Source organism: Lepisma saccharinum, chromosome 16 (assembly GCF_977018435.1).
Source record: "Lepisma saccharinum chromosome 16, izLepSacc3.1, whole genome shotgun sequence".
NCBI classification, from domain to species: Eukaryota; Metazoa; Arthropoda; class Insecta; order Zygentoma; family Lepismatidae; genus Lepisma; species Lepisma saccharinum.
In genome coordinates, this window is record NC_139244.1 from 18581883 (window position 1) to 18608089 (window position 26207).

Below are 26207 nucleotides of genomic sequence, written 5' to 3' on the forward strand. Positions count from 1 at the left end.
ATTACCTTTCCACGTTTCAAAATCATGAGTGCTGTCTAAAGCAATGCTTTGATACTTGCGTTTGCATGTTCGAATCTAAAGTAATACGAAACTTTTTTCCCCAGCAAATTACATTGAAACCATTAATAACTGTTTGCAATATGATATTGATATCATATATGGAAAGAATAAAATTGGAGAATTTCGCTTAAAACAACTTATAAATATATTAATTTATGTGGATAGCTGATGTGAAACATACGATGCACGATCATAGAGCCTGAATGTTGCATTGAAAACTGCAGAGAACAATGACTGACTTATGAACAGTGAAAGGTTTTTCCATGTTCCAATGGGATTTTATTTATAACTATAAATAAACAAGGGAGAAGGACACAGGTTGGTATGATGAACTAAATTGTAAACTAAAAGTTTTAATTGAAAAAACAAAACACGTTCACGGTTAAAAATAGGGCATTCAATTTCAGGCACATTAGAGTAACTGAAATACTATTTTCAAAATTAATAATATTTGGATAACCGGCAAATCCAAACTTTATGTTAACCACGTAATAAATACTCTTGATAATCAAAGAAACATATTTTTTCTTGAGCATGCCCTTTATTTTGTGTCTTTATTGTTGAAATAATACTTTGAAACGAACAGTAGTATGTTTTAGAGTGTGTTTAGAATGTCTTGTGTTCTGCATGGGAATACTGAAGTTATTTTAGTTTCCTAATCAAATAACAATTATTCAGTGTAATCTTTAAAAAGGAAAACCTTTGTTTCTTTGCACCTGTTCATGACAGAAATTCAATTGCAAGACAAGTTACCAAATTAACAATAGTTCTCTTACATATTTGTGGTATGTGTTTGTCTGCCTTATACCGGATGATGAAGGAAGCAGATTTAAAAGATAGAAAATTACTGTTCTTGGGTAGCTCGTCCTGCTTTTGTCAGAAAACCTGATGAGCATACTGAACCAAGCCATCACACGAGATACGACTTCAATAATATAATCAATCCGTTTCTGTGGTCAAAAAACTCCAAGAAAGGCAATAAAATTATCAATGTGAGGAGACGGAGAAATAATTTCCTTTTATCTTACATTATACTCTGTCTGTATGCCTAGTGTGGTTTGTCTGTTCCAAAGCTGAAGACAAACCTCTGTCTCTTGTAACGCGTGGCATGTTTTCTTCCAGCTTACAAATCACGTAAAATTCCTTCGTTCACTTCGGTGTGCTGGTTCTGCAGGCACAAGGTCATGTACACTGATGGGCAGATACCACGTGACTCCGGGGCCAACTGTGAGCACCGCAGAGAAGCTTCAGTAACTTTTGCGAGGTTCCTTCTTGTCCTTGACAGAGTGCATGCTCCGTAATTACGTGCAGAAAAACCATGTTTTCTGTGTATAAAATTTATGTATGTTTGGATTTTGTGCTCAAATGTTGCAGTAAACATAACTCCGTGACACACAACAACAATTACAAGTGCTTCAAAGATTAGAAACTTAGCAAGCGTTACTCACAAGACGATTATTTTGTTTGACTGACAGAAGAGCAGCTGGTGGGGTGGTAGCGTGTTAGTTTGACACGCAGGAGATTCTGGGTTCGATTCCCGTTTGATTGCCTCCAATTTTTTTCTTAACTCGAGTGATTATATATTTCAATTCATTTATTGCGAACATTCTTATTTTATTTGCTGTGAGAATTGTTGAATTTTCTTTTCCAAACAATTGCGATAATTTCTTGTGAATATTATATTTCTGGATCATTCTCTCGAAAGAAATGTATACTTTTTGCCAGGCATAACACTTTATTGAGTATGTTTGTAAAATGATGAGAAATGTGAAAAAACTATCGAAAAAATAATTTTCACAAATAAAATTTAAAACGGTAAAGTAAAGATTTCCACCCCAAAAAAAGTAAAAATGTATTTAACTTTTACTCCAATAAATTATTAAATAAAATGCAATAATTAGTTGCTCGAGTTATTTAAAAAAAGCAGGGCAATAGAACGGGAATCGAACTCAAAGCTGTCTTTACGTGAAACTTATCCGTTACCACGGGGCCACTTGACCACTTGAAAATCATGTATAGCTTCGCCTCATCAAGGCACTTGGAACTCATCGAAACCTTCAAGCGCTTTTCCTAGATTTTTTTTTCTTTTTAAGTCCACTTTATGCACAGTAAGAAAACTGGATCTATAGTTTAAAGTGGGATTCCAACCACTTGTGCCTAAACCGTGTATCAAACGTTTCCTCGGGAATTGTTGGCTAGCGTGCGATATTATCAATACTCGGTTCGGGAATGGATGTGTGTGTTTGTCCCAATGAGAATACAGAAAATCTAGAGGAAATTGACATGTCTGACAACTGAGAAAAAGGTGAAGAATGGGGATACTATTAATTTTGAAAATACTCTTTCAGTTAGTGTTGAATGCCCTATTTTTGACCGTGAACGTGTTTTGTTTCTTCAATTAAAACTTTTAGATTACAATTTAGTTCATCATACCAACCTGTGTCCTTCTCCCTTGTTTATTTATAGTTATAAATAAAATCCCATTGGAGCATGGAAAAACCTTTCACTGTTCATAAGTCAGTCATTGTTCTCTGCAGTTTTCAATGCAACATTCAGGCTCTCTGATCGTTCATTGTACGTTTCACATCAGGTATCCACATAATTTAATATATTTATAAGTAGGGAGCGGAAGTTGATGACCTAAAAAATATAGGTATATGACCTATAGAATATCTTAAAAAATGGAAAAAAAATGACGTAAAAATGCAAAAAATAACCATTAAATTTCTTAGTTTCAGGTTAAAAATTGAAATGAAAATGAAATGAAACAATCTGCAATCTTGCTTTTAAAAAAAGGGCACCAAATGATAGCACATTCACATTCAATTAAAATATGCAATGAGGATTTCCAATGGAAACAGGGTCTAGCTATTGTATTTCCAATCTCTCCTTATCTGATCTTAAATCTGAGTTTGCCCCAGACGGGCAACTGGTGGTTTTCCCCAGGCACAACAAAGACTGTCACCAGTTTAGTTTTCTTTTGCTCGTAAATTGCAATCATGCGAGAGATATATATATAGGCATACAGGGTCTGTATTTTAAGTAATGAGATTTTTTTTTTTTTTCCGCGACTAGACGTCAGAGCATGCTGGGACCGGTTTGAGTCGGTAGTGGGGGGTGTGACCTTGAAATCACTCCAAGCGGCAGTTGCCTGCTGGCGTCCGTTGAGGCATGATCACGCGTGGCGGTAAATGCAGTAAAGCATGGAACAGCGGTACGCGATCAAATTTTGTGTGCGCCTTGGAAAATCTGGTGCAGCAACACTGGAAATGATTTGGCAAGCATACGGCAGTGACAGTTTATCACAAGCGCAAGTGTTTCGGTGGCACAAAATGTTCAAAGAAGGCCGGGAGAGCGTGGAGGACGAACCTCGCGCAGGGCATCCGTCAACCTCAAGAACCAGAGACAACAAACAACGTGTGCGCGATTTTTCTGAACACGGACAGGCATGTCAGTGTGCGGTTTATTGCGGATACGCTAGAACTCGATAAAATGGTTGTTCACAAAATCATCACCGAGGATCTTGGGATGAGAAAAATTTGCGCTATGTTACACGTGCTTCGTGGTGAGAGAGTTCCTGACGAAATCTGGCATCACAACGATTCCTCAGCCTTCCTACAGCCCCGACCTTGCCCCTGCAGATTTTTCCTCTTACCCAGAGTGAAAACAGCCCTCAAAGGACACCACCACGGAACCCTCGATGCGGTCAAAGCGGCTTGCACGCGTGCTCTGAAGGCTGTTCCAGTTGCTGACTTTCAGGGACGCGTGGAAAAGTCTCCTGCAGAAGTGTGTTGACGCTCAAGGAGCATACTTTGAAGACTACTAAAGGTTTGTAGCGATATCTGTAATAAATTTTGTTTTCTGGATATATTCTCATTACTTAAAATACAGACCCTGTATATTCACCTTAATGAAAAGATTCAAGAATATTACCAAAATTAAAGAAGTGACAAAATATGATGAAACAATACATCGAATATTGCGAAAAATGACTGGAAAATGCCGAAAATCGGAGAAAATGACCTAAAAACCTGACAAATGGCAACAAATGCAAAAAAATGCACTTTAAAATTACCTTTTTTTGGTTTCTAGATGAAGTGTAATCCAATATATATATAGCCCCAATCCCACCACTGACTCACTGACTCACTGACATAAATGTTCTCCATGAAGGAAGCCCCGGAGGCGAAAAACGCCCGATTACGACCCCCCATTAAATCGTCTCAAAAGGCAGAGAAAATTCAAAAATCGCTCAATCGGCCCTTCCTTAAGGGTGAAAATGCCCTTTTTTCACGTCCTTAGCAACCGTTGCCACGGGCATTTCTTTTGCACACATTGTTTCCTTCAATTCTTAATTGTCCAGCTACATTATATTTCTCACAGATAAGTAACACACAGATGAATCAACTCCTGGTTTTGAAAAGGTGCCTGAAACAAGGGTGACATCTACATAATAAGGAGTTTCAGCCCAGATACAATTACGTATATATTGTTATACTCAATCCGTAAATATCTGCATCATGCTTGTTTCAACTAAATGTTTAGGGGGTATAATGACATGCAATTCCTTAGAGCTTGCCGTGCTTGTTGTTCACCATGGAAACGGACGTTGCTAGGGAACTTAAAGAAAGTTTATTTTCACCCCGAAAACTACTGTAAGGGAATTATGCTAGACTTTTTGAATTTCAAAATACGAGCATCAGAATTTATTACAGAGGCAAGGTAGAAACTTGAGGGGAATGACGGAAAACAGTTATTATCCAATTACGTTCAAAAATGTGAACTTAACAAAATACGTAAATATTGCATTTTCAATTTAGTCGGTTTTCAATTCTTTTAAGCAAAATATCCAACTACTTATCTTGAAAGGGTTATTACTTACTCAGTTCATTATTTAGAAAATAGACAATAATAGTTTGAATATTTATACCTTATTAGAGCCCATACACATATAAAGTTACTTTCTAAACTTTTCAAACTTATACATATGTTCCCCATCATCCAATACAACATGCAGATATTTTCAAAGTCATTAAGATCATTGAGGAATCACATCTGTAACGTGATTGCGCCCACAACGTGTTCCAAGGTCACGCATGCGAGCGTACAAGACGTGGCCAAAGGCCACGTCGAAAGTACGCGAGTATTGTGTATATTTGATGGACATCGTGTGCGAGACGTCAGAAAAAAGATGGCATTTCATCAACTATTTATAAGTCGTTTTAAGTGAAATTCTCAACTTTCATTCTTTCCATTTATGATATCAACATCATATTGCAAACAGTTATTAATGGTTTCAATGTAATTTGCTGGGGAAAAAAAGTTTCGTATTACTTTAGATTCGAACATGCAAACGCAAGTATCAAACTATTGCTTTAGACAGCACTCATGATTTTGAAACGTGGAAAGGTAATCATTTTACGGGGAACGTGAAAGTTGGCGTGTGTTGACAGACTGTAGCTACTGCCATATTAGCACTGACAACTAGGAAGTGTTCGCTAATAAATAACTGCGTTGTTTCAACACACACAAATACATCGTCGCTTCGGAACACCAAATTTTCATCTTTGTTACTTTCAGATTACCAACATATGAAGTGGCATGCAATTCAAAACTTTTTTAGAAACCTCAGTTTTATAAATAAGGTTGGATGAAAAGGAAAAAAAACTTTCTTTCCGCTGGGCTCGAACTCGGGTTGACCGCATGCTAGTCCAACACGATAGCCAACACCCCAAACGAGAAAACACGAAACTCTTTCGCAAGTAGTCGACTGAAACGGAAGTTAATTTTCAGATTGCTAATTCCCAAGGTATAACATGCCTAGGCAAATGTGTGTTGCATTTTCTGTACTTTTGTTATTTCAGTCACTTTGGTCTTTCCCTAGGTTAATCACGGCAATAATGAGGAATATTTTTTTGACAAAGATGATAAACAGACACACAAGAATAATCACCCTCGCAAAAAAGCCAGAACTCGATTCTGGAACCTTCGACGTGAGGTGTGTTTATTGTTCTAGATATATCTGTGCGTTTTCGTTAGATTCATGGTATTTCGTGAGTTGATATGAATGAAGTAAATAAATAAGACAAGTGGGTGGAACGGACTGGAGAATCGTAGCTACGGAACCATTGAGAAGATATCCATCGCATAGATAGAGAATCTCTACATCCCCTTGTGATAGAGAGAAGAATGAAAATACAGACTAAACGAAAAAATTTGATGTGTATCCTTTCGTCAAAATTCCTAGAAAACAATATTACATACTTCTTCACTAATAGAAAAGAATAAAAAAATTGTCCTTGGTGGGGATCGAACCTAGACCTCACTGATGAAAGCTCTGTACGCTAACCAACACTCTATCAATAACACCATGTTTTCTTTTCTCCAGCCAGTCTGTATCCTTCCTCAACACCTGAAGACGAAAATGCATGTTAATTTCTCTCATAATTGTTTCATTGTCTATTAAGAGAGACCACGTATGTCAAAAATAGACACATTATTTCTGTGAAAAATCCCATGTTTCGCACATCGTGCCTCTCCATTTACTGTTATTTGGACATTCACTTGGAAGTTAAAACTTAGCTTTGTGTGTTTGTTTTCACGTGCATGTGTGTGAGAAGAGTGGTGTGCACGTGTGTTCGATGTTTTTCTGGGTATTATTTTCGTTCAAACCATTAATATTATTGTAAAATATGGAATTTACTGTAATGCAAGGAGTGAAAATATAAACCCAGTCCGTCAGGTTCATTCCCAAACAACATTAAATAGTGGAACATAACGTGGACCGAGTATTATTCCATATCGAAAACACGAGACATTACAATCGACAATCTTCATCTCGTATTTCTCTTTGGCATCACTACTCAATTTACAGAGATGTATGCCCGTGACTGGTATACAAGTCGCAGAATTGCAATCCTGGTTGGGTTGTCTAGTCACAAGGTGCTTGGTGGTCAGACATGGATAGCTTGCTTCAGTGCTTCTTCAATAAGGTCGTTACAACCCAGCAGTGTCCATGACTGTACATGTTTTCCATGATTAATTAATGTGAAATTGAATTTTTTTTTTAAATGTTTAAAATCATTTGTTCCAACACAAATACTTTAACACAGACTTCTACCCCCTTTTTGTGTAATTTACGAGGATGATAACGTCTTTGACAACAACATAACTACTACTAATAATATTAATAGTCATAATAATGTCATCATCATAATAATTATTATTGGTACGTTATCCTGGTACTTGCAACCCACCCTCCCCGAAAAAAGTTGTTGAGAGGCGATAATACGCAACGTTGAAATCGAGAAAACGTCTGTTTGTGGCCTTGAATTTTTTGAAAATTTTCCTTGAAAGCCGGGAATTATGCTTGAATTTTATCATGGTCCTAGAGTTGCCACCGTGCAATAGCTTGCAATAGATTTTTCCACAAGCTCAATATTATGGAAATTCCAGCCAACCAGGTGCTGGTATAAAATTAATATATTGAGAGCAAATTTCACAAATTCCTATCTGTCCACTTAATTTCACGCTGAACTCAGAAATTCATCAAGTCAGTGGTCAAAAGAGGGTGTTGACATCATCAACAACTAAGGTCTTTTATTGAAATATGTAACAGTACACACATGCAACAGGCCTTAATGGTTTATTATCTAAAACTGTCATCATGTCATGAAGGGGTCCTGGGTTGATTCTCATTGGAGGCACGTTCACTCTGATACAGATCCTATTTTAAACTGTACATTTAGTCCCAGTTAGCCTCTACTTGCATAAAGTGAGCTTAAAACGAAACAATCTTTTTGACACACAAACAGCCTACATTTGCAAGACTATCTTATTTCCAACAGCAGATGGACATGTAAGGGATTGCATGAGTGATGTTTCGTATTTTCAAAGGCAGTGGTCCTTCGAAATTAATCCAAAAAACCAATTTAATCTGCAACACGAAATATGAAACATTCCTTTTGCAATATTAAAACCACATTTACCACAACCGCCGTGAACGTAAGAGCACTATAAAGGAGAGCCCACACCGAAATGACAGGCAACACATTTCGCTTGTAGATTTCAGCAATCGAACACAAGCTTGTGCAGCCTGTCATGCCGCATGACCCGTGTTGTTTGTTGCTTTGGTGTGAATTCTCCGTTGTAGTCGCTTACCTCACTTCTAACTTGTGTCCATAATTAAAGCAACAAACAGAAATCCTTTCCTCATGTGATTTATTGATCACAAAATAGTATCAGGTATAGTAAAATATAAAGTATAAACAAAGTAAACACTGTCACAGTATGTGTTGATTTGTTGTTGATGAAAGAACACACACACCATCATTGTCTGCTGTGCTGCAAAATGTATCCACTGTCACAAACACCAGAACATGGGTTACTTCTTCTCAATAGGTCGTGTGATCACCTCGGGCAGTAATACAGGCCCAACAACAACGTGGCATGCTGTGAATAAGGTCATGAATCTCATTTTGCTGTATTAACGCCCATTCTTCCTGTACAGCAACTCTTAACTCCTGGAGAATGCTTAGTGGAATCGGACGTGAAGCAATGCATCTTCTGAGAGCATCCCACCTGTGCTCTATCGGGTTTAAGTCTGGAGAGCAAGCAGGCCAATCCATGCGAGCAATATCTTCAGTTTGCAGAAAGACATCAACCAGCTGCGCTCTATGAAGACGTGCATTATCATCCATCAGTACGAAATCTGGGCCCACAGCACCTCGAAACAAACGAACATGATGTGCCAAGATCTCGTCACGATACCTGACTGCCTTCAAACCTTGCAGGTTTACCTGTACAACTTCATGGAGAGGTTTTCAAGTGGTTATCATAATGCCTCCCCACACCATTATTGATCCACCTCCATATTGGCCGAAACCGTGTTCCAGGTTCTTGCCAGATGCGAATCCATCGTGAATCATTCTGAAGGCAGAATTGGGACTCATCTGTAAACAGAACATTGGCCCACTGTTCAGCTGTCTAGGTGACATGTTGTTGACTCCACTTTATATGTCTTCTGTGCACACGCGTCAGAGGTACACATACAGCCGATCGCCGACAGTAAAGGCCTCTCTGCCTAAGCCTTCTGTGCACCGTCTGCCTCGATACAACTGTTGCATTGGCTACTGTGAGGTCAGATGCCAGCTGCCCTGCAGTCCTACGGTTGTACGGTCTTGCCCGTATGGCCAAATAACGGTCCTCTCTTTCGGATTTCACTCTTGGTCGTCCTTGTCCTGGTCTGCGGGACACATTTTCGGACTCTAAAAACTGGTGCCACATCCAGGAAACAACAGATCGATGCACATTAAGCCATCTGGCTACTTCAGCTTGCGACTGTCCAGTGAACGTGGAAGTTGGGCGAATACAGCAGTACACACTACGTGCACCAGCTGATAGGGGCACTGACGTCATCGCTTTCATGGTTGTACGAAGACAGGCATGCCATCTGCTGGACAGAATGTGGGTGTAGTATCATTTGTTCACACATTACTATCACCTGATCGTATTATGTGGTCAAATGGACACAGGGGGAAAGAATTTCCATTTGTTGCTTTAATTATGGACACTAGTGTAGTACAACCCTGGTAACTGCAGTCTTGCAGACCAACAATGCTCTAGCACCTGAACCAACAGCCACTATGATCCTCTGTGGGGTCTTGTTGCCATGTGCTTGCCTTTACAACTGCAGATTGTAAATAGGGTATAGAGGTTTTATCCTTGGAGGCATCAAGGTTTTAGTTGCTGATCAGGAGTCTGACAGTATTAGTCTTAGAAATTCAATGAGGAAGATTTAAACTGACATACAGGGTAATTCAAAATAAATGGTGCAACTTTACACAGTTATTATGACGTAACTATTTATGATAGAAAATCAGACAAGGCATCAACATGAAGAAAATCTGTGGAAGCTTTACTCACATTACTCACATTACAAAGATTCAACATGCAAACCCATGTAATGCGGTAAATATCCAAACGATAATCAAGTACTTGCTATGCACGAGACAGCAAGCCATTGTCCATGGTTTCGAAAGACACTAACAATTCACAGTTGTAACTTTGGCAAATCTTTCGGAAGGGTGAAACATGTTCATTACTTCCAAAACGCATGTGGGAATATCTTTGCACCATTGTTAGTGAATCAGTTCTTGATAGCTCCTACACACAATACAACTTATACTGGTCACTAGCCATTTTGCAACACTGGCGATCCTAGTGGAACAGCGGCAAAGCAGCATAATCCCACTTAGTGAGAAGAAAACTGAGTTTTTCTTTATATTGAGGCCTTGTCAGATTTTCTATCATAAATAGTAACGTCATAATAACTGTGTAAAGTTGCACCATTAATTTTGAATTCTTCTTAAGGTACTGGTCTCAATCATGTTTTAGTTAAAATTCTTATCTCATCGTTGAGTGCGGGGCACAAATAGCCTGTGTGTTGATGTGCACATATTTTAAAAACAAACAACCAACAGAAGCTTTGAAACACAACAACAACTATTCTGTCCGAACCGCTCGTCATTTTTGTTGAGTGTTCATTTCCTCAATTTTCATAGGTTTGTCAGCCACCTTTTTTTTTTATTAATATAAAAAAAATCTGAAATATATATAGCAATTTCTCATACTTAGGTTTGTAAGTGACGAAAAACAAGTATCGTCAAGATTTTCTTCACTTGGTCTCTTAAGTCTTTCTTTTTTCATACTCATTGTAGATTTAAATTTGAAGTTACACTTTTTCTCTTGGTAAATCCTGTCTGGTCTTTCCTGTTTTCTGAAATATTTCGCTCTTGTATTTTCTTCCAATGTACCAGCTAATCATTTCCGTTCTTGACTTTTCCAGACAGTCCTGCTGGAAATTGTCTTCTAACTGCCTGGAATCGGCTTTCATCCTTCTATCTCACTGTCAAACCCTCTACTACTAGATCGTTATGGTTGGTACGTAATATATTCCTACAAATGCATATGTGCCCTCTGATGTTTCTTACAGAATATTGAACATATTTTGGTTAACAAATAAATACATTACAAAAATACATGAAATTAATTTTTTCAGGATTCCTACTGACTTGGTAAACCAGAGAAAAAAATCAGGGAATTTTGTAAATAAAATTAAAACTGTTCTGATTCCACTTTGAACCAAGGACTATACGTATGTGCTACATTGCAAACCAATGTAGCACCCTGTTTTGCTTTTACTTAGTTTCACATATGTGAATGTCGGAATATTGTATAGGCACAAAATACCATATTTCACCGCATAATCATCACATCAGCATGTCAGATAACGAAGCCAATGATTGCAGTGCAGAATCATCGGACACAGAAGAGATACAGATTTTGTAAGCGTGCACTTCGCAACACTGTAGTAATTTTTTTTCAAGTGTATTATTTGCAATATATGTATATCAATAACTAGTAAATGTGTTTTCAGACTAGATAAACGTTAGCTAAACTGTCATGAAGAAATGATGTATGTTCATTTGGACTATTCAGTTTTTACATATATTCAGGAGATTCCGTGCACCAAAAACAGTTTATGTAGTAATAAATTATTTTCAAGTACAGACACATTTTTTTCTTCACATACGGGTTTAATAAAAGAAAATGCAATAAAATCTGTGACGATTATGCTGTGAAATACGGTACTCTTTTACCACACAATTTTTGGCAAAAAATTGTACTCATCTGAAAAGTTGGTGACAATTTTCATACTACACAGGATGCCTGAACGATCTATCAATATGAGAAAGTAACAGTTCAATTTAATCATTGATACTGGAAAATGCTACATGTAACCTTTAAAGATGAATAATAGTTTTTCTTGTATGTACGCATTGCTTGTATTTTAGAATTATTTTCCTGTAGTTTACGGTTATTACAAGCATAAGAAAACAGTTTTTCGTTGTGACGTTTCAGGAGAACACACGCTCCCTTCATCAGACATTTATTTTCATATTTTCTATTCCACAAGGGATTCTCACATAAAATTGCCAAAAATTTTAGAAGATTTAATTTCAAAATTGTTTTTAGATCACCAAGAAGTTTGGAATGTACATTTAATGAATTCAAAATGAGAAACTCTCTACCAGATGTGGAAACCACAGGAATATATAATATAAGTTGTTCATGTTCAAAGGATTATGTAGGACAAACAGCAAGAAAAATGGCAGTAAGATGGCACGAACATGATTTGGACATTATAAATCTAAACCCAAGAACAGGTTTGTCAGCTCAATCATCGAAGAGAAGCATTTGATTAAAAAGATAAGGGTTTTAAAGAGATTGACGGGAAACATAGAGTTGAATGTCTGGGAACCTTCGTTCATTGCAGAAGAACACTGGAATAAATTAAATAATGAAAATGGTAGCATAGATCCAGTATGGAGTTTTCTTTTTCCCAAATGGAGTAAGCCACCATCTTTAAAATTTAATGTAACAGAAAACATCAAGAGACTTTGTGAAAACAATGATGACTTTGAATTACCTGATGATATTTGGGATTCATAATTTTAAATAAAAAATAATGTGATCAAATTTTTTTTTATCAAATAAAAATAAAACAGACTGCTTTTTTTTCACAGTTAGGCTGCTATATTACAACAATATAACATTGACAACATCCATTATATAATGGATTCTTTTTGTTTAAAAAAATTGCTAACCATTGTTATAACTGTATCTTTAGTCAAAATGAAAATAAATGTCTGATTGATTGATTGATTTAGTTTATTTTACTTCACGTTTTGTGCCTCTTGGCTAATTTGCGAAGATGTCGATGAGTGATGAAATGATGAAATTGATGAATGGACATTCACAAACAACCAAGCCCGACTGGGATTCAAACCCGGGACCCTTGGCGTCACAGCGCGATGTGCTAACCACTCGGCCACAGGGTCAGGCAAAAGTCTGTTGAAGGGAGCATGTGTTCTCCTGAAACGTCACAACGAAAAACTGTTTTCTTATGCTTGTAATAACCGTAAACTACAGGAAATTAAACCTTTACAGAACCTAAATAGCCTGATGGAGGCACATAGTGTTTTGGATCCCACTTTAAACTGTAGGTCCAGTCCCAGTTAGCCTTACTGTGCATAAAGTGGACTTAAAACACCAAATCAACCAACCAACCTAAATAGCCTGAAAATTGTGCAAAATGTGTAATTTTTATTGATTTTCTGCCAGTTTAGTGTAGTAATAGTGTCAAAATGATTAGCACACTCTCTTTAATATGTGTGGTTATGGAAGCTCCAAAATTTCAGTGTTGACCCATGATTATGAGGACAATTTTGGCAATACTTGAAAGCATTAGTGGCAGACTCCAGTCTGCAAGCCTGTAATAGCAGTGATGGTAGCATGCATTGCTCAGCCTTGACTCTCAGAGGGCTGTTGTGCCAAAGTTTAGTTTTTGGTTTTATTATGTAGACAAATTGATTTTAAAGTACTGATATAGGTAATTCAAATTACAAATATTTTAAATTAAAACTCCTAAAGATTGACATAATGTAGTTTCAATAGACTCTTTTTTTTTTTATTCAAAATTTATAAATATCCTTTTTTTATTCAAAATTTATAAATATCCTAAATTTTTTTGAATTGATATAATGCCCAAGTATTTTTATCAGTGGGAATTAGTAAAAGTATCATCACTGGTGTCAGTTCAAAGTTGTATAGACTCCTTGTTTCAACAGTATTTTAACTTTTGAATGATCTTATACATTGTTTTATTTTAAATGTTCTGTGCACACCAGTGTTACAATGCATTAAAAAATTTCTTACTGAAACTTAAAGGTTGCAACTTGAATGTTGATTTTTATTATTGTAGAATTTATGTGAAGAAGTTTCATAGTTATAGGTGATAGCTAAAAAATGTTTATGAATGAATCAGAATGCTGACGATTTGTCAGAACTGTTAAACCTTTTGTTCATAATGCCGGTAAAGATTTTAAACATTACTCGCATTTCTTTCCCTAAGAATTACTACATTTCTGTATGTTATTGTTTTACTATTTTTATGGTTAATTCATTTTGTGTTCAAAATTAGACATTAATGTAATTGACGTGTCCCACATCCCATAGTGCAATTTCTACTTGTATGATCAAGTGGATGGAAATAAATCTAATCGCTTTTCAGCCTCTGTAGGTTAATTGTGACATGATGAACCAATGAAATAGGTGAATAGATAAGCACAGCATGTTCTTACCTTGCCCTGGGTTAAAATCTAGGATACTTGGTTTTGTAGTAAGGTGCTCTAATCCACCAAGGAGGCTGATAATTTCTGAATAAATTGGAATGCTGTACTTCTTGCAGGCTCCAAGTCTAATTTTCTGCATGGACTGCTTGAATATTGGTCTGTATACTTGGAATGTTGAAAATTGTCTTTTATATGCATATTTTCTTCATTTCTTTGCAGAGAAATTCGCCGGACAGTGAACCAAGCAGACCATTACTGGACGTACCAAGTAAACAATGAAAACTGTGAATGTGATGATGATGACGACATAGACGAAGCACCACTGCCCCGTCATAGGTGAGTACAATGCCTTATAGATACAAATCTCCCTTTCATGTCTTCCAATAGCATAGTTTCCTAAAATTATTCTTTCTGGTCAGATCATATTGGACACAATTTGCCATGACTATAGAGTAGAAGATGTCGACCCCTTTGACTGTGCGGTCTAAGATTCTGTGCTTTGGGCTCCGACTGCACGACGGCATGGGTTCGAGTCTGCCTGGGTTCAGTCTCTGGGTGTTCGGCCTGTGAATAGGACCGTTGGCCACCCACCATCGTGAGGAACTTGGGGGCTACGAGTGAGTAGCGTAACCCAGTCATAAAAATCTCCTATAACAGCTGGGCGTTCGACGTGCTGACCCCACATCACCCCATTACTGGTTGAAGAACTCCACACCTCTAGGTAGGATTGTGGGAGGGAGACTGGCAGTGGAAATATAGACCAAGGCCCTTACAGGCTGTTGAGCCACGGTTTATTTTATTATTATAGAGTAGAAGGTGTTAAAAAGTTGTTTCTTTAATCTTAAAATATGTGTGTATTAAGTAAGGAACAGATAGAGGTCCAGTGACTAACCGTGCAGATTTTAGTCTTTAAGATAACATAAAATCAATTTCAATACATTGAAACCACAAATAGCTGATATATTTAGGTCTGAGGTGTAACCAGCAATCATTCAATTCCCTGTATCCTGGAGCAGATTTTACCAGTTATTTTAAATTTAGGGATGGGAGCGATTAATCTGTACTTTATCGGTATCGGCCGATATAGGCATATCGGTTTATCGGTAAAATTACCGATTATTTTACCGATCTGATATATCAATAAATATATGATAATTTAGTGCAAAATTTTGCCATTTTGTTGTAATTTTTATGGATAATCTCCGTGCCCTACTTTCTAAGAAAGTAAATGTCTAAAAAACTTCTTTTGCACTGCAGTCACTTTGAAGCACACATATATTAAGGAGGTCAATGGACCTTTCAGGTTCTTCAAGGACCATTTCTAATTTTATATCCGATCGGTAGAATATCGGTTATCGGTATCGGCCAAAATTTCATATCGGCCCATCCCTATTTTAAATTATATTTTATTGATTGATTTGTTGTTTTTTAAGTCCACTTTATGCACAGAAAGGCTAATTGGGACTGAACCTACAGTTTAAAGTGGGATCCGAACCACTATGTGCCCCCACCGGGTATCGAACCCGGGACCCCTTGATCACAAGGTCAACGACTACCACTGGATCATCGGGGAGGCAAATGATATATTACTCTATTGACATGCATAAATAAAATAAATAAAAGCAGGGATATTCTAACAGTATTTTATTATACACTCCTAATGAAATAAAACCAATTGAATCTAAAAGAAAGGCATCAAGAAATACACACACATACTGTGGCAATATTTATTTCTTGGTTTGTTAATTGAAAGGTTGCAAAGGACATTCGTGAAAACATGTAAGCAGTGTTTGTCCAGTTCATCTTATCCCAGAGCATTTTTTAACAAAGCAAACACACAAACACACAATTTTTTTTAAAAAAACATGGGTAAGTTGTAACAACATTAATCCTAACACTAACCTAAAAAGAAAATAAAAAAAAAATACTACTGCATCTGCAAAGATGTCATGACGTGATAAATCGTACCACATAAAACCATCCATTTCTTCACTATAGCACATCTCTGCAAGCTAAAAACAACAGAAAACGTTCATATTAAAACACAGTCTTCATAAACAAAGCAATCTACTTTCTCATGGGTATATACGTATGTCTATATATTGATGTCACCAAAAATTTCTTATTGGTCATGTCCCCTCAATTTTTTCTACTTTTTTGCTGTGATATTTTTAGGTTGAAGCATAAATATTTGGTGGATCTCTACAGCAGGAACACATCAAAAGAGGCGCAAATACCTACTTCTTCAATTGTTCATGATCAAGACAATATCATACAACGTCGCCATGTTGATGTTCCTGAACATTCAACCCCTTATGACTATAAACGAGAAATAGGTGTTCAGACTCCATGTTGGGAAAGAAAGAACATCAGGTAGGAGATTCAATGTATGAAGTATATGCTCTAAAGAATTAAGTGTAATTTATTTTACAATTATAACTTAACTATTTTTGAAACCATAGTTTTTGTCAAGTAGCAAATGTTATTGTAATCAATAGAAAGTAACCATTAGATTCACATGTAATAATGAATCTGTAATATTTGTTACAAACTTCCGCAATAAATATTCATTTCATATTTCAGCTCATTTACTGGTAACCGAATGGTTAAATCTCTTTCCTTCTGTTTGAATTGTCCTGGGTTTTATCACAGTAAAAGTATTGAATGTGCATGTTACTCTGATATACGGTGTTCAACATTCAGTGTGATTTGCATTTTGTTCTTCATTTCTTTTACTTTTACTCTCGCTGAGAGTGTTACTTCATAAGAGAACTCAAAGATGTGCACGAAGTGTGTGCAACATGATATGTAATTTGTATTACCATAACGGAAACAGTGGCCTCCCCGATGGCGCTGTGGTAACATCCAGAGAGCTGCATATCGGTCAGAATCGCTTACTAGGCCCGCCTGGCTGGCGGGCGGGCAAGTAAAACTATATACCTGAGTTTTGACTCGTCAAGCATCGAAAGTCCACGGGTAACTGGAAGGCCTTGCAAGACGAAGCTCGCTTATCTTCAGCGTACGCTCATTCTGATTTTGCACAGTCTCCAGATACATGTCACGCAGTAACCGTTGCCAAACTTGTAGATTCTAAACTGTTCTAGGAGCACTTAAAATGTTCATCACTTTTATCAATTTGAAATTGCAGACATTTATTCCTTGGTAGAAAACATTTGTATCACTCACACCCAGTGGCGGCGACTGGGTTCCAAAACTAAGGGGCCAAGGTGCAAAAGTCGGGGGGCAAGGACAGTTTAATTTCCCTTGATACATGAGGTGCAAAAGTTTCAAAAAGTTGGGTTGGGGGGGCAACTGCACTCTCTCGGCCCTGCCCGTAATTGCTACTACTGCTGACACCTGTAAAGGAGTACGAACCAAGTTTCGCAAAAAGGGCCATCGTAAATATTTTGGAACTTTGTGTTACTGGTGGTTGTTCTACAGTATACTTGTAAGGGGGATGGGGGTGCTCCCCTATGGCACAGTGGAAGTGTCATCACCTTCTAATCAAGGGGTACCGGGTTCGATACCCAATGGAGGCACATGGTGGTTCGGATCCCACTTTAAACTATAGGTCCAGTCCCGATTAGCCTTATTGTGCATAAATTGACCAAATAAATGAATCAGTCAAGCAAACAGATTTTCTCTCTGGTGTAATTTTGCCAATTCAATATCCGAATTAGTTGCTCAAGATATCCCCCCCTGAACACTAAGGCACGATGGTCCATAAAATGGAACATGAAATCAGAATTTGCATTATAAAATGTTTTTGGACATTGTCATCTCTTTCAACATATCGTCCTTCGCTCATGTTGTTGAAACACCATTAAGCCTTGTTTCCATGATATGAAAAACTCAATATGCTGACCAACGCAGAAATTTATTTTATTTTAAAACATAAACTAAACGTAACGTTTCAAGCTTCTAGCAAGGTCTTCTTCAGACTCTGTACCTGGTACAAAAAATAATGTTGTTGCTAGTTATCTAGTTCTACAGACTGCATTGATAGTAATATATGATGCAAAATATAATTATTGTTAGATTGTATCTTCATACGGGTGCAAATAGCAGGCAATGCTATTTACACATTTCAACAAACTAACAACGTAAAAATGAAACCGAGAGAAGATTTATGATTTCAAGACCAGAAAAGTGACATAAAATGAACAAGATACACAAACCTATTTCAAGACCATCGAAACAAATTTGAAAAATATGTAGTAGTTGGTTTGACATAATAATGAAACTAATTTGAGAAGTTACAAAAATCTTAGGTACAGTGGCGTAGCAACATATTGCGAGGCCCTGGGCGAGATTAGAATGCGAGGCTCCATCCGTTCTTTAAGTTTGAAATATCAATGTGAATCGATACACAGTCATCAAGGAAACGTCTTTAAATTATTATATTTATATAATAGCCTATAATAATAATTAATTTCTCACGAAAATTATATTTAATAGTACGCGACAGAGAAATTTGCACTTGGCAGACCTACTGGAATTTTCATTAACCAAGGCAGTAGTAATAGTACGTTTTTTAATATGTTCTTTAGGCAGTAAGACAACTGAAATATCCTTAAATGTGCTAAACTTTCTTTAAAAAAATCAGAAATACAAAGTAAGAACCTTTAAATATAACCTATATATTATTTAATGAGTCGTTCTTTGTTTCCTCATTTCAAAATTTGTAGGATGTAAATGTCACAAATCATGGCTTAAGTAGAAAATATCGAAGGATGCACATAAAATGTCTGTGCTTGATAGAGGAAGGGGGGGGGGGCTGCGCTAAACCACAATCCTGTCTAGGGGCCCAAAGTATCTACCTACTCTTCAAGACAATCAGTTTCAACATCAACAAATCATAAAACGATAGTCATTTGCCCCATAAGTGTGAAATCTTTGGTGTAATCAATTGATACAGCTAATTTGACTTTTTTTAATTAGCAATTTTGACTTTGTTGCACATTAATTGTACCAGTTAACTTTGAATTTTAGGGCTTAGATGATAATAATAATTGTGAATCTCATTTTGTTGTTACGTCTTAATGTTCTTGTAATATTAAATATTTGACGCAGTGGCGTAACAAAATCGTAAAGTACGCGTCTGCAAGAAACAAATTTGCATCCCTCAAGTAGAGTCAGATTCTTCCAGGAAATTTATGTAATTACTTAGAATGAATGGCTGGTTGTGGCTACACTTACATAAATAATTATACAAATCGATGTTCTAAACTCTGAATTTTTACATATTACAACATATTTTTCTTTGACATTTATGTATTCAAAAGAAGATAATACAAGTACTTACTTATCCCCTCCCCCGACCCTCTTAACAGCTGGATGGATAAAAATAATGTTTTTTATAATTTTTTATATTTTTTATTTAAATTGATCTTTTCTTTGGCATCGTACACATAGACATATTTTTTAAATAGAAAGGCTTTTTCTGATAAACGGCCCTGTAAAATATTTGAACAGTTTGATAAAGCAAATAACAAATTACATGTAAATATGCATTTCTCTGTTTTTGGAACATAATGAACCTAATATGAAAATGTTTGTTAAGTGTGTTAATGAAACTATTATAATTTCAGTAACTTTTCTTACAGTGAAAATAATAAATTCTGGATGTACTTTATAATTTTAACTTAAAATAATATTTACAGTCTTTGTAGCCGAATTTTAGAGGTTTTAATGATAGTTAGCCAAATATCAGCTGTCATATTTATTTACAGATTAATGAAAATTACACTATTTACGGTTTAACATGATTAGTATTTTGTATATTATTCTATTTAAAAAAATGTGCTATTTTTGCTTATAAAAATTATTGAATTTTAAATCAAGGGAAATTTAAGTGTTTTTTTTTTTTCAGATGACATATTACATTTATCAGTACATATATTTTGTATCCTTTCTTTTCTTTGTTAGCGCATAATAAACACCATTAAATGAAAAAGATATTAATATACTTTCACAAAAAGTGATTCTGATATCTACTAGTTTCTTGTCTACATTATTCTGTAATTTTATTTAAAGTGATTTCAATAAGTGATTTTATAAAATAGAATTCCCCAATTTAAATCTTGATTTAAATCAAACCACCTTGCTTAACAGAAAGCTGGCTTCTGGGCAGCGAATGACACTTTTACATTAGATCTTGCCCTTTCTCGTTCAAGAGTGAGATTACTGATTCCGCTAAATTTGGGCTGAATCATACCATTCGACACTACCTTCCAGAAGTTTTTCCTAAGTTTCAATTTTGAGAAAGATAGTTCTTTTTTCGTGGTTGTTACTTGAAGAGTAGGAAACAAACAGAAGGCGGTACAGGATACAGAGAACACTGGAAGTTAGTGTAGAGCTATCAAGGAGAAGAAATTTTGCCAAAGCAATTGATATCAGATTTAAGCACATTCCTGAAACGTAGAACTTTATCAGGATATTCGGAAGATAAATCTTCATGCCCGTTACAGAGGGCAATAGCTGCATCTGAAGTTGTAGGAACGAAGGAAGAACTGCTAATACCCTTCTTCAGTTGAAAACACCGGAAGCATTTAAATGCCACATACTTTGCTCCGTGGCAGTTTGAGGTGCTTTATTATTAACATATTAAAATCGTGTAGGCTATGCAAGGTCACGAGACAGAAGAAAAGCAAAGACAAAGTGCTTTCTATTCAAGAAAATAATAATTGTCCAAGCAATTTTTGCGTTAATGTTTCACATGAGAAATGAGAATTATTTTGACTTTTTCGGTGCCCCTTAGGCTTAGAGCTCTCGCCACCTCTGATTTGACGTATTCATTCAAATTATAATGTTAAACTAGAATATAAAGCCAGATAAGAAATAGGTTTAAATTTTATTGTCCACAAAATTAGCCTTTTCTATCTTTCTCACTTCCATTTATTACATTTTTTGTATCAACCTTATGGGACGCAAGGCCACTACATGCGCGAGGCCCAGGGTGATCGCCCATTTCACCCATCCCTTTCTACGCCAATGGTTATACAACCTCAAGGCACCTGCGCCAAGCAGAAATTCAAATATTTCCATGCGTAGTGAAATATAATGGCTGTTGGCAACACTGACAGTAGTGCTCGCGTCTACCTGCAAGAACTACATCGAGTCTCACGGGTCTTCTTAAGACACGGGTAATAGAAAAACCTGGCAGGCATCGAGACCTGTGCACAACTGTGACGTGAAGCTCGCGCGATGTCGAACACCTGGGCTTGACATGAATGTTGCATATTATTGTAGGTGCGCCTCCTCGGTTTTTTTCCGGGTCTTGTGAAGATCTCTAGTAACATCGTCGCCTTGCAATCAAGTGGTTTCAGGTTCGATTTCCGGTGGAGGCATATAGTGGTTCGAATTCCACTTTAAACTATAGATCCAGTCCCAATTAGCCTTACTGTGCATAAAGTGGACTTAATACACCAAATCAATCAATCAATCATAACGGAAACATTCCAGTGCAAACTTCTATTATTCAATCATAACACCATTAAGCCTTGTTTCCATGATATGGAAAACTCAATATGCTGACCAAGGCAGAAAATTAATTTTATTATAAAACATAAACAAACTAACCTTCAACCTTCTATCAAGGTCTTCTTCAGACTGTGCACCAAGTAGAAATGTAACAAGGTACAAAACAGGACAATATATATACACAAAAATTACTCCCCTCCAGACTATAGAAAGTTGTTTTCCTGGAACAGTCTAGCAGGTGACTTTCCCTTGTCAACTGTACTTTCACCTGAAAGGCGATTTAGCTAAAAATTTTCTTTCATCTGGAAGGTGTTTGGACTCTTTATCTCACGCTCTTTTTCCTTTTTCCTTTCTTTATTCTACTTCCTTCTTCTCTTCTCTTTGTCTCTTGTCCTTACCACTCTTTCTAACAACCTTCTTCCATTCTTTGTTTATCTTCAGTCCCCCATTCCTGTTCATTGTGTCTTCTTCACCTTTCTGCTCTATTTCCTTGGCCTCCTTCCATTTTCTCACTCGTATTCTCTTCTCCCTTCCTATCTGCTTAGCCTCATCCCACTCTATGCCATGTCCTGTTTCTCTCGTGTGTTTAAATATCGCATTTCTCTCTCTCGTAAGTCGTACATCATCCCTATGTTGTTTCAACCTGTCTTTCAGCATCTTTTTAGTTTCTCCTATGTACACACACTGACATTCTTTACATTTCATTTCGTAGATAATCCCTTCCTCTTCTGTTTTCCTTTTTCTTGTTTGCATTCTTTGCTATTCTTAAGATGCTTCTCCCTCCCTTCCTGTAAGCTTTAATGTGAAAAAGAAGGCAAAGTAAATAGCCTATGGAAACAGTTGGAAAAGAATGGCTGTGAGAAGGAGGATAGACTGGACATAAACAGAAGAAGGAAGAAAAGTGGCAAGGGAGAATTGGAAGAGAAAGAGAAAGAAAAAGAGAGAAGGTTTGGAATAAGGAGTATGGGGAAGACCACAGAAAAGATACGCAAAGTGCTTAGGAAAGCGGGTATTAAAACTTACAGGAAAGGAGGGAGCAGCATCTTAAGAATAGCGAAGAATGCAAACAAGAAAAAGGAAAACAGAGAAGAGGAAGGGATTATCTACAAAGTGAAATGTAAAGAATGTCAAAGTGTGTACATAGGAGAAACAAAAAAGAGACTGAAAGACAGGTTGAAACAACATAGGGATGATGTACGACTTACGAGAGAGAGAAATGCGATATTTAAACACACGAGAGAAACAGGACATGACATAGAGTGGGATGAGGCTAAGCAGATAGGAAGGGACAAGAGAATACTAGTAAGAAAATGGAAGGAAGGCAAGGAAATAGAAAGAGGAGAAAAGAAGGAAGAAGAATGAAGGAAATGCAGCGTGAGAGAAAGAGTCCAACCACATTCACTTTCAGGTGAAAGTACAGTGGGCAAGGGAAAGCCACCTGCTAGAATGTTCCAGAACAACTTTCTAATAGTCTGGAGGGGAGTAATTTTTGTGTATATATATCCCATCCTGTTTTGTACCTTGTTACATTTCTACTTGGTGCAGAGTCTGAAGAAGACCTTGCTAGAAGGTTAAAACTTTACTCTTTGTTTATGTTTTATAATAAAATAAATTTCTGCCTTGGTCAGCATATTGAGTTTTTCCTATTATTCAAGTGTGTATTTATTGGGTATTATTATGAGCGTAAATTAAACACAGTATTATGTGTTGAATGTTATATCATGTTGAATGAAACCTACCAGTGAAGTAATTACGTCCGCTAATTTAGCAAATCAAAACTACACATTTACATTGGTCCTACAGAACAAACATATAGATTAAATGGTCCTTAGTGTCTGGAGTTTCTTCGCAAGATGATTGCCATTGTTTTGAGAAAAAAAACATTTATGTTCTTTCTCAAGGCACGTTGAATAATGATTGATCACCTATTAACAGGGTCAAACCGATGCTGATGTATCATTATTGGCCAATACCTGAGTCATCAGAATCAGAAACTATCAGTTGAGATTTGTTTAATGATACCATGCTTCTCCAGAACTATGCGCTTTTGCGGGGTCCACAAAAATGCCACAACACTTTCTCAGAGTAATTATCCTGGAAACTCGAAGTTTCTTATTCCTTTGAATAAGTTTTGTGTGGAAAACTGCATTTTGTGGTTACATAACATGTATTTTACTGTTCTGATGTAATACTTGAAATTTTAGAGCAAATCTCTTGCTTGTAATTGGTGTGGAATACTTACGTGCTAATATTAATCAATATTTAATTTGAACAACTTTTAATTATTGCAATATGAAATTTACAAGTCATTATTTTAGTTTTAATACTCACATCCCACCTTATAAATAATAATATCTTTGTGATTAATTATTATTGTGTGTGTGTTTTATTCTCCTTATACATTTTGTGTAGGTTACAAGAAAATACTAGTCAAGGATTGCAAACACAGCCAGAAAACATGTCCTCGTTAAGTGTTCCAGCACTCTCCATAGAGCATGACGATGGTGAGTAGAAATAAATACAGTATTCTGTCATTTTTCTGATGTAATAATATATATATAATATTATATAATACATAATATAAATTACAATTAATTTTATTTTGATCTGGGAAAGTTGGTGATAAACATTGACCTAGAGTATAAGAGAAGTTTTAATGTAGTGTTCATTTATTTCTTATTAGGGTTGGGACAGTTTATTCAATTCACTATTGGTTTATTGGGAATCAGTGTTTATGTTTATTGGTAAAATTACTGGATTTTACCAATCCAGTTTATAGTAGAACCTCGATTTTATATTTTTCAGAGGCCAAAACACTATTGTTACTGAATCTACACTGCTGTCCCAAGCTTACACACAAACTGGACACACTGTCATTGCCTTGTAATCAAGGAGTCCTGGGTTCGATACCTGGTGGAGGTACATAGTGGTTCAGATCCCACTTTAAACTGTAGGTCCAGGGTCCAGTCCCGATTAGCCTATCTGTGGATTAAGTGGGCTTAACCTTTAGCTGCCGGAGCTCTCATGTGTCTGTATTCTTGTTCATTTTGAAGTGCACGCTTTTCAAACTTGCCACGAAGTACAAAAACAAATCGTAACTCGAGAACTAATTGTCGTAGACAGATGAAATTTCTTTCGTTTTCTTTCTAAAAGAGAGTGCTTTTAGCAGAGGAAAAAGAAGAAAATTGAATTTTCTTGTACCCCTCAATAAATCGAAGTGAATGAAAAAAAATGTATTATGTAGCGGTGGTACATTCCTACAACTGTGTGAAGTTTCATTGAAATCAGACTGATACTTCTTGAGTAAAAAAAATAATAACCTTATATAAAGCGGCAGTGTTGCCAGCTTCGGGACAATGTCCAGAATTTCGCTTCTAGAATCGACCCTATGGGCGCTGGATAGACCAAATTTGGAGGAAAGTACGGCAAAAGACCACTCTATAAGTATATGTCATGCATGTGCCACAACTTTGTAAAGGGGAAATTACGGGGTTCGGAAATTTTGCTTAATTATGAAAAATGTCAAACTTTGGGCCTTTGCCCTCGCTTCCTCCATGATTCCTTTATTTTCGGATGTTACTTAAAATGTTGCTTTTTACCCATTATTATATTTAGAATTTAAATTGTTAAAAAATTTGCAATGGTTCAGCAGTTTTCCACATTGCACAATTTAATGGATGTTTCTGATTAATTTCGAAGACACTCTTGTCTTCATTTACTAAGGGTGCGGTGTCTCGCATGTCAACTACATCTACGCTGGCTAGCTTACAGTTGTTGGCTTTGACGAAGGAGGTGACTTTTTGCTTCAAGGCTGTTCTATAGGCAGTAGATTAGTTTGTCATTGTAAGTGGTCAGTTTCTGGAGGAGCCATTTTGTCAGGTGAACACTCGGTTAATTGAAGCCAGCCACTTTGATTCTTAGCGGGGTTCCCGGTTTGTGAATTTTGGGTATGCCGTATGCACAGGGAAAACTGAAAGGGTGTTGATTAATTTCTTCCTTTCACCTTCTTGGATTAGGGCACAGTTCTCTATGGCTCGGCGGATGGCTGTATTTTATCTGCTTATGGGGTCATGTTTCAGTTTTTTGTAGCCTTCAGAGTTTAGTTTTCCGTGCATTTTGTCACTATTGGCCTTTTTCCATTATGACATATTGGTTACCTTTGTCCGATTTTATGCACCAGCATTTGTTGTCCTGTAGCCATTTTTGGAATTCCTGTGTTGTGTCCCCTAGTGACGCCGTACCTTTAGTGAATGAAGACAGAATGTAAATAATTCTAAACCGCATTTACCGCATCATGAATCAAACAAGCCTGTTTGGAAGCCCGTGTAAAGGTATTCGTGTAACAATTTATGTGCGTAAAGCCATGCCCTATTCAACAATCTTGCTTGATACAATACACATGTCCTTGTACTGGCAAACAGTTAATTACTCAACTGACCAGCATTATCCCAACAATTTAAGTTTTGGACA

The 26207-nt window shown here is 36.6% G+C and overlaps 1 protein-coding gene across 2 annotated transcripts in view; it reads left to right on the forward strand.

Annotated features, from left to right (window-relative positions):
* Positions 1-26207, forward strand: part of LOC146000306 (uncharacterized) — a 48870-nt gene that overhangs the window by 12065 nt on the left and 10598 nt on the right. For both annotated transcript variants that reach the window (XM_083137810.1, XM_083137811.1), the window contains exons 3-5: positions 14475-14591; positions 16431-16628; positions 24150-24241. In XM_083137810.1, coding sequence (XP_082993936.1) covers positions 14475-14591; positions 16431-16628; positions 24150-24241 — 407 coding nt within the window. The remainder of the gene's footprint in view (positions 1-14474; positions 14592-16430; positions 16629-24149; positions 24242-26207) is intronic.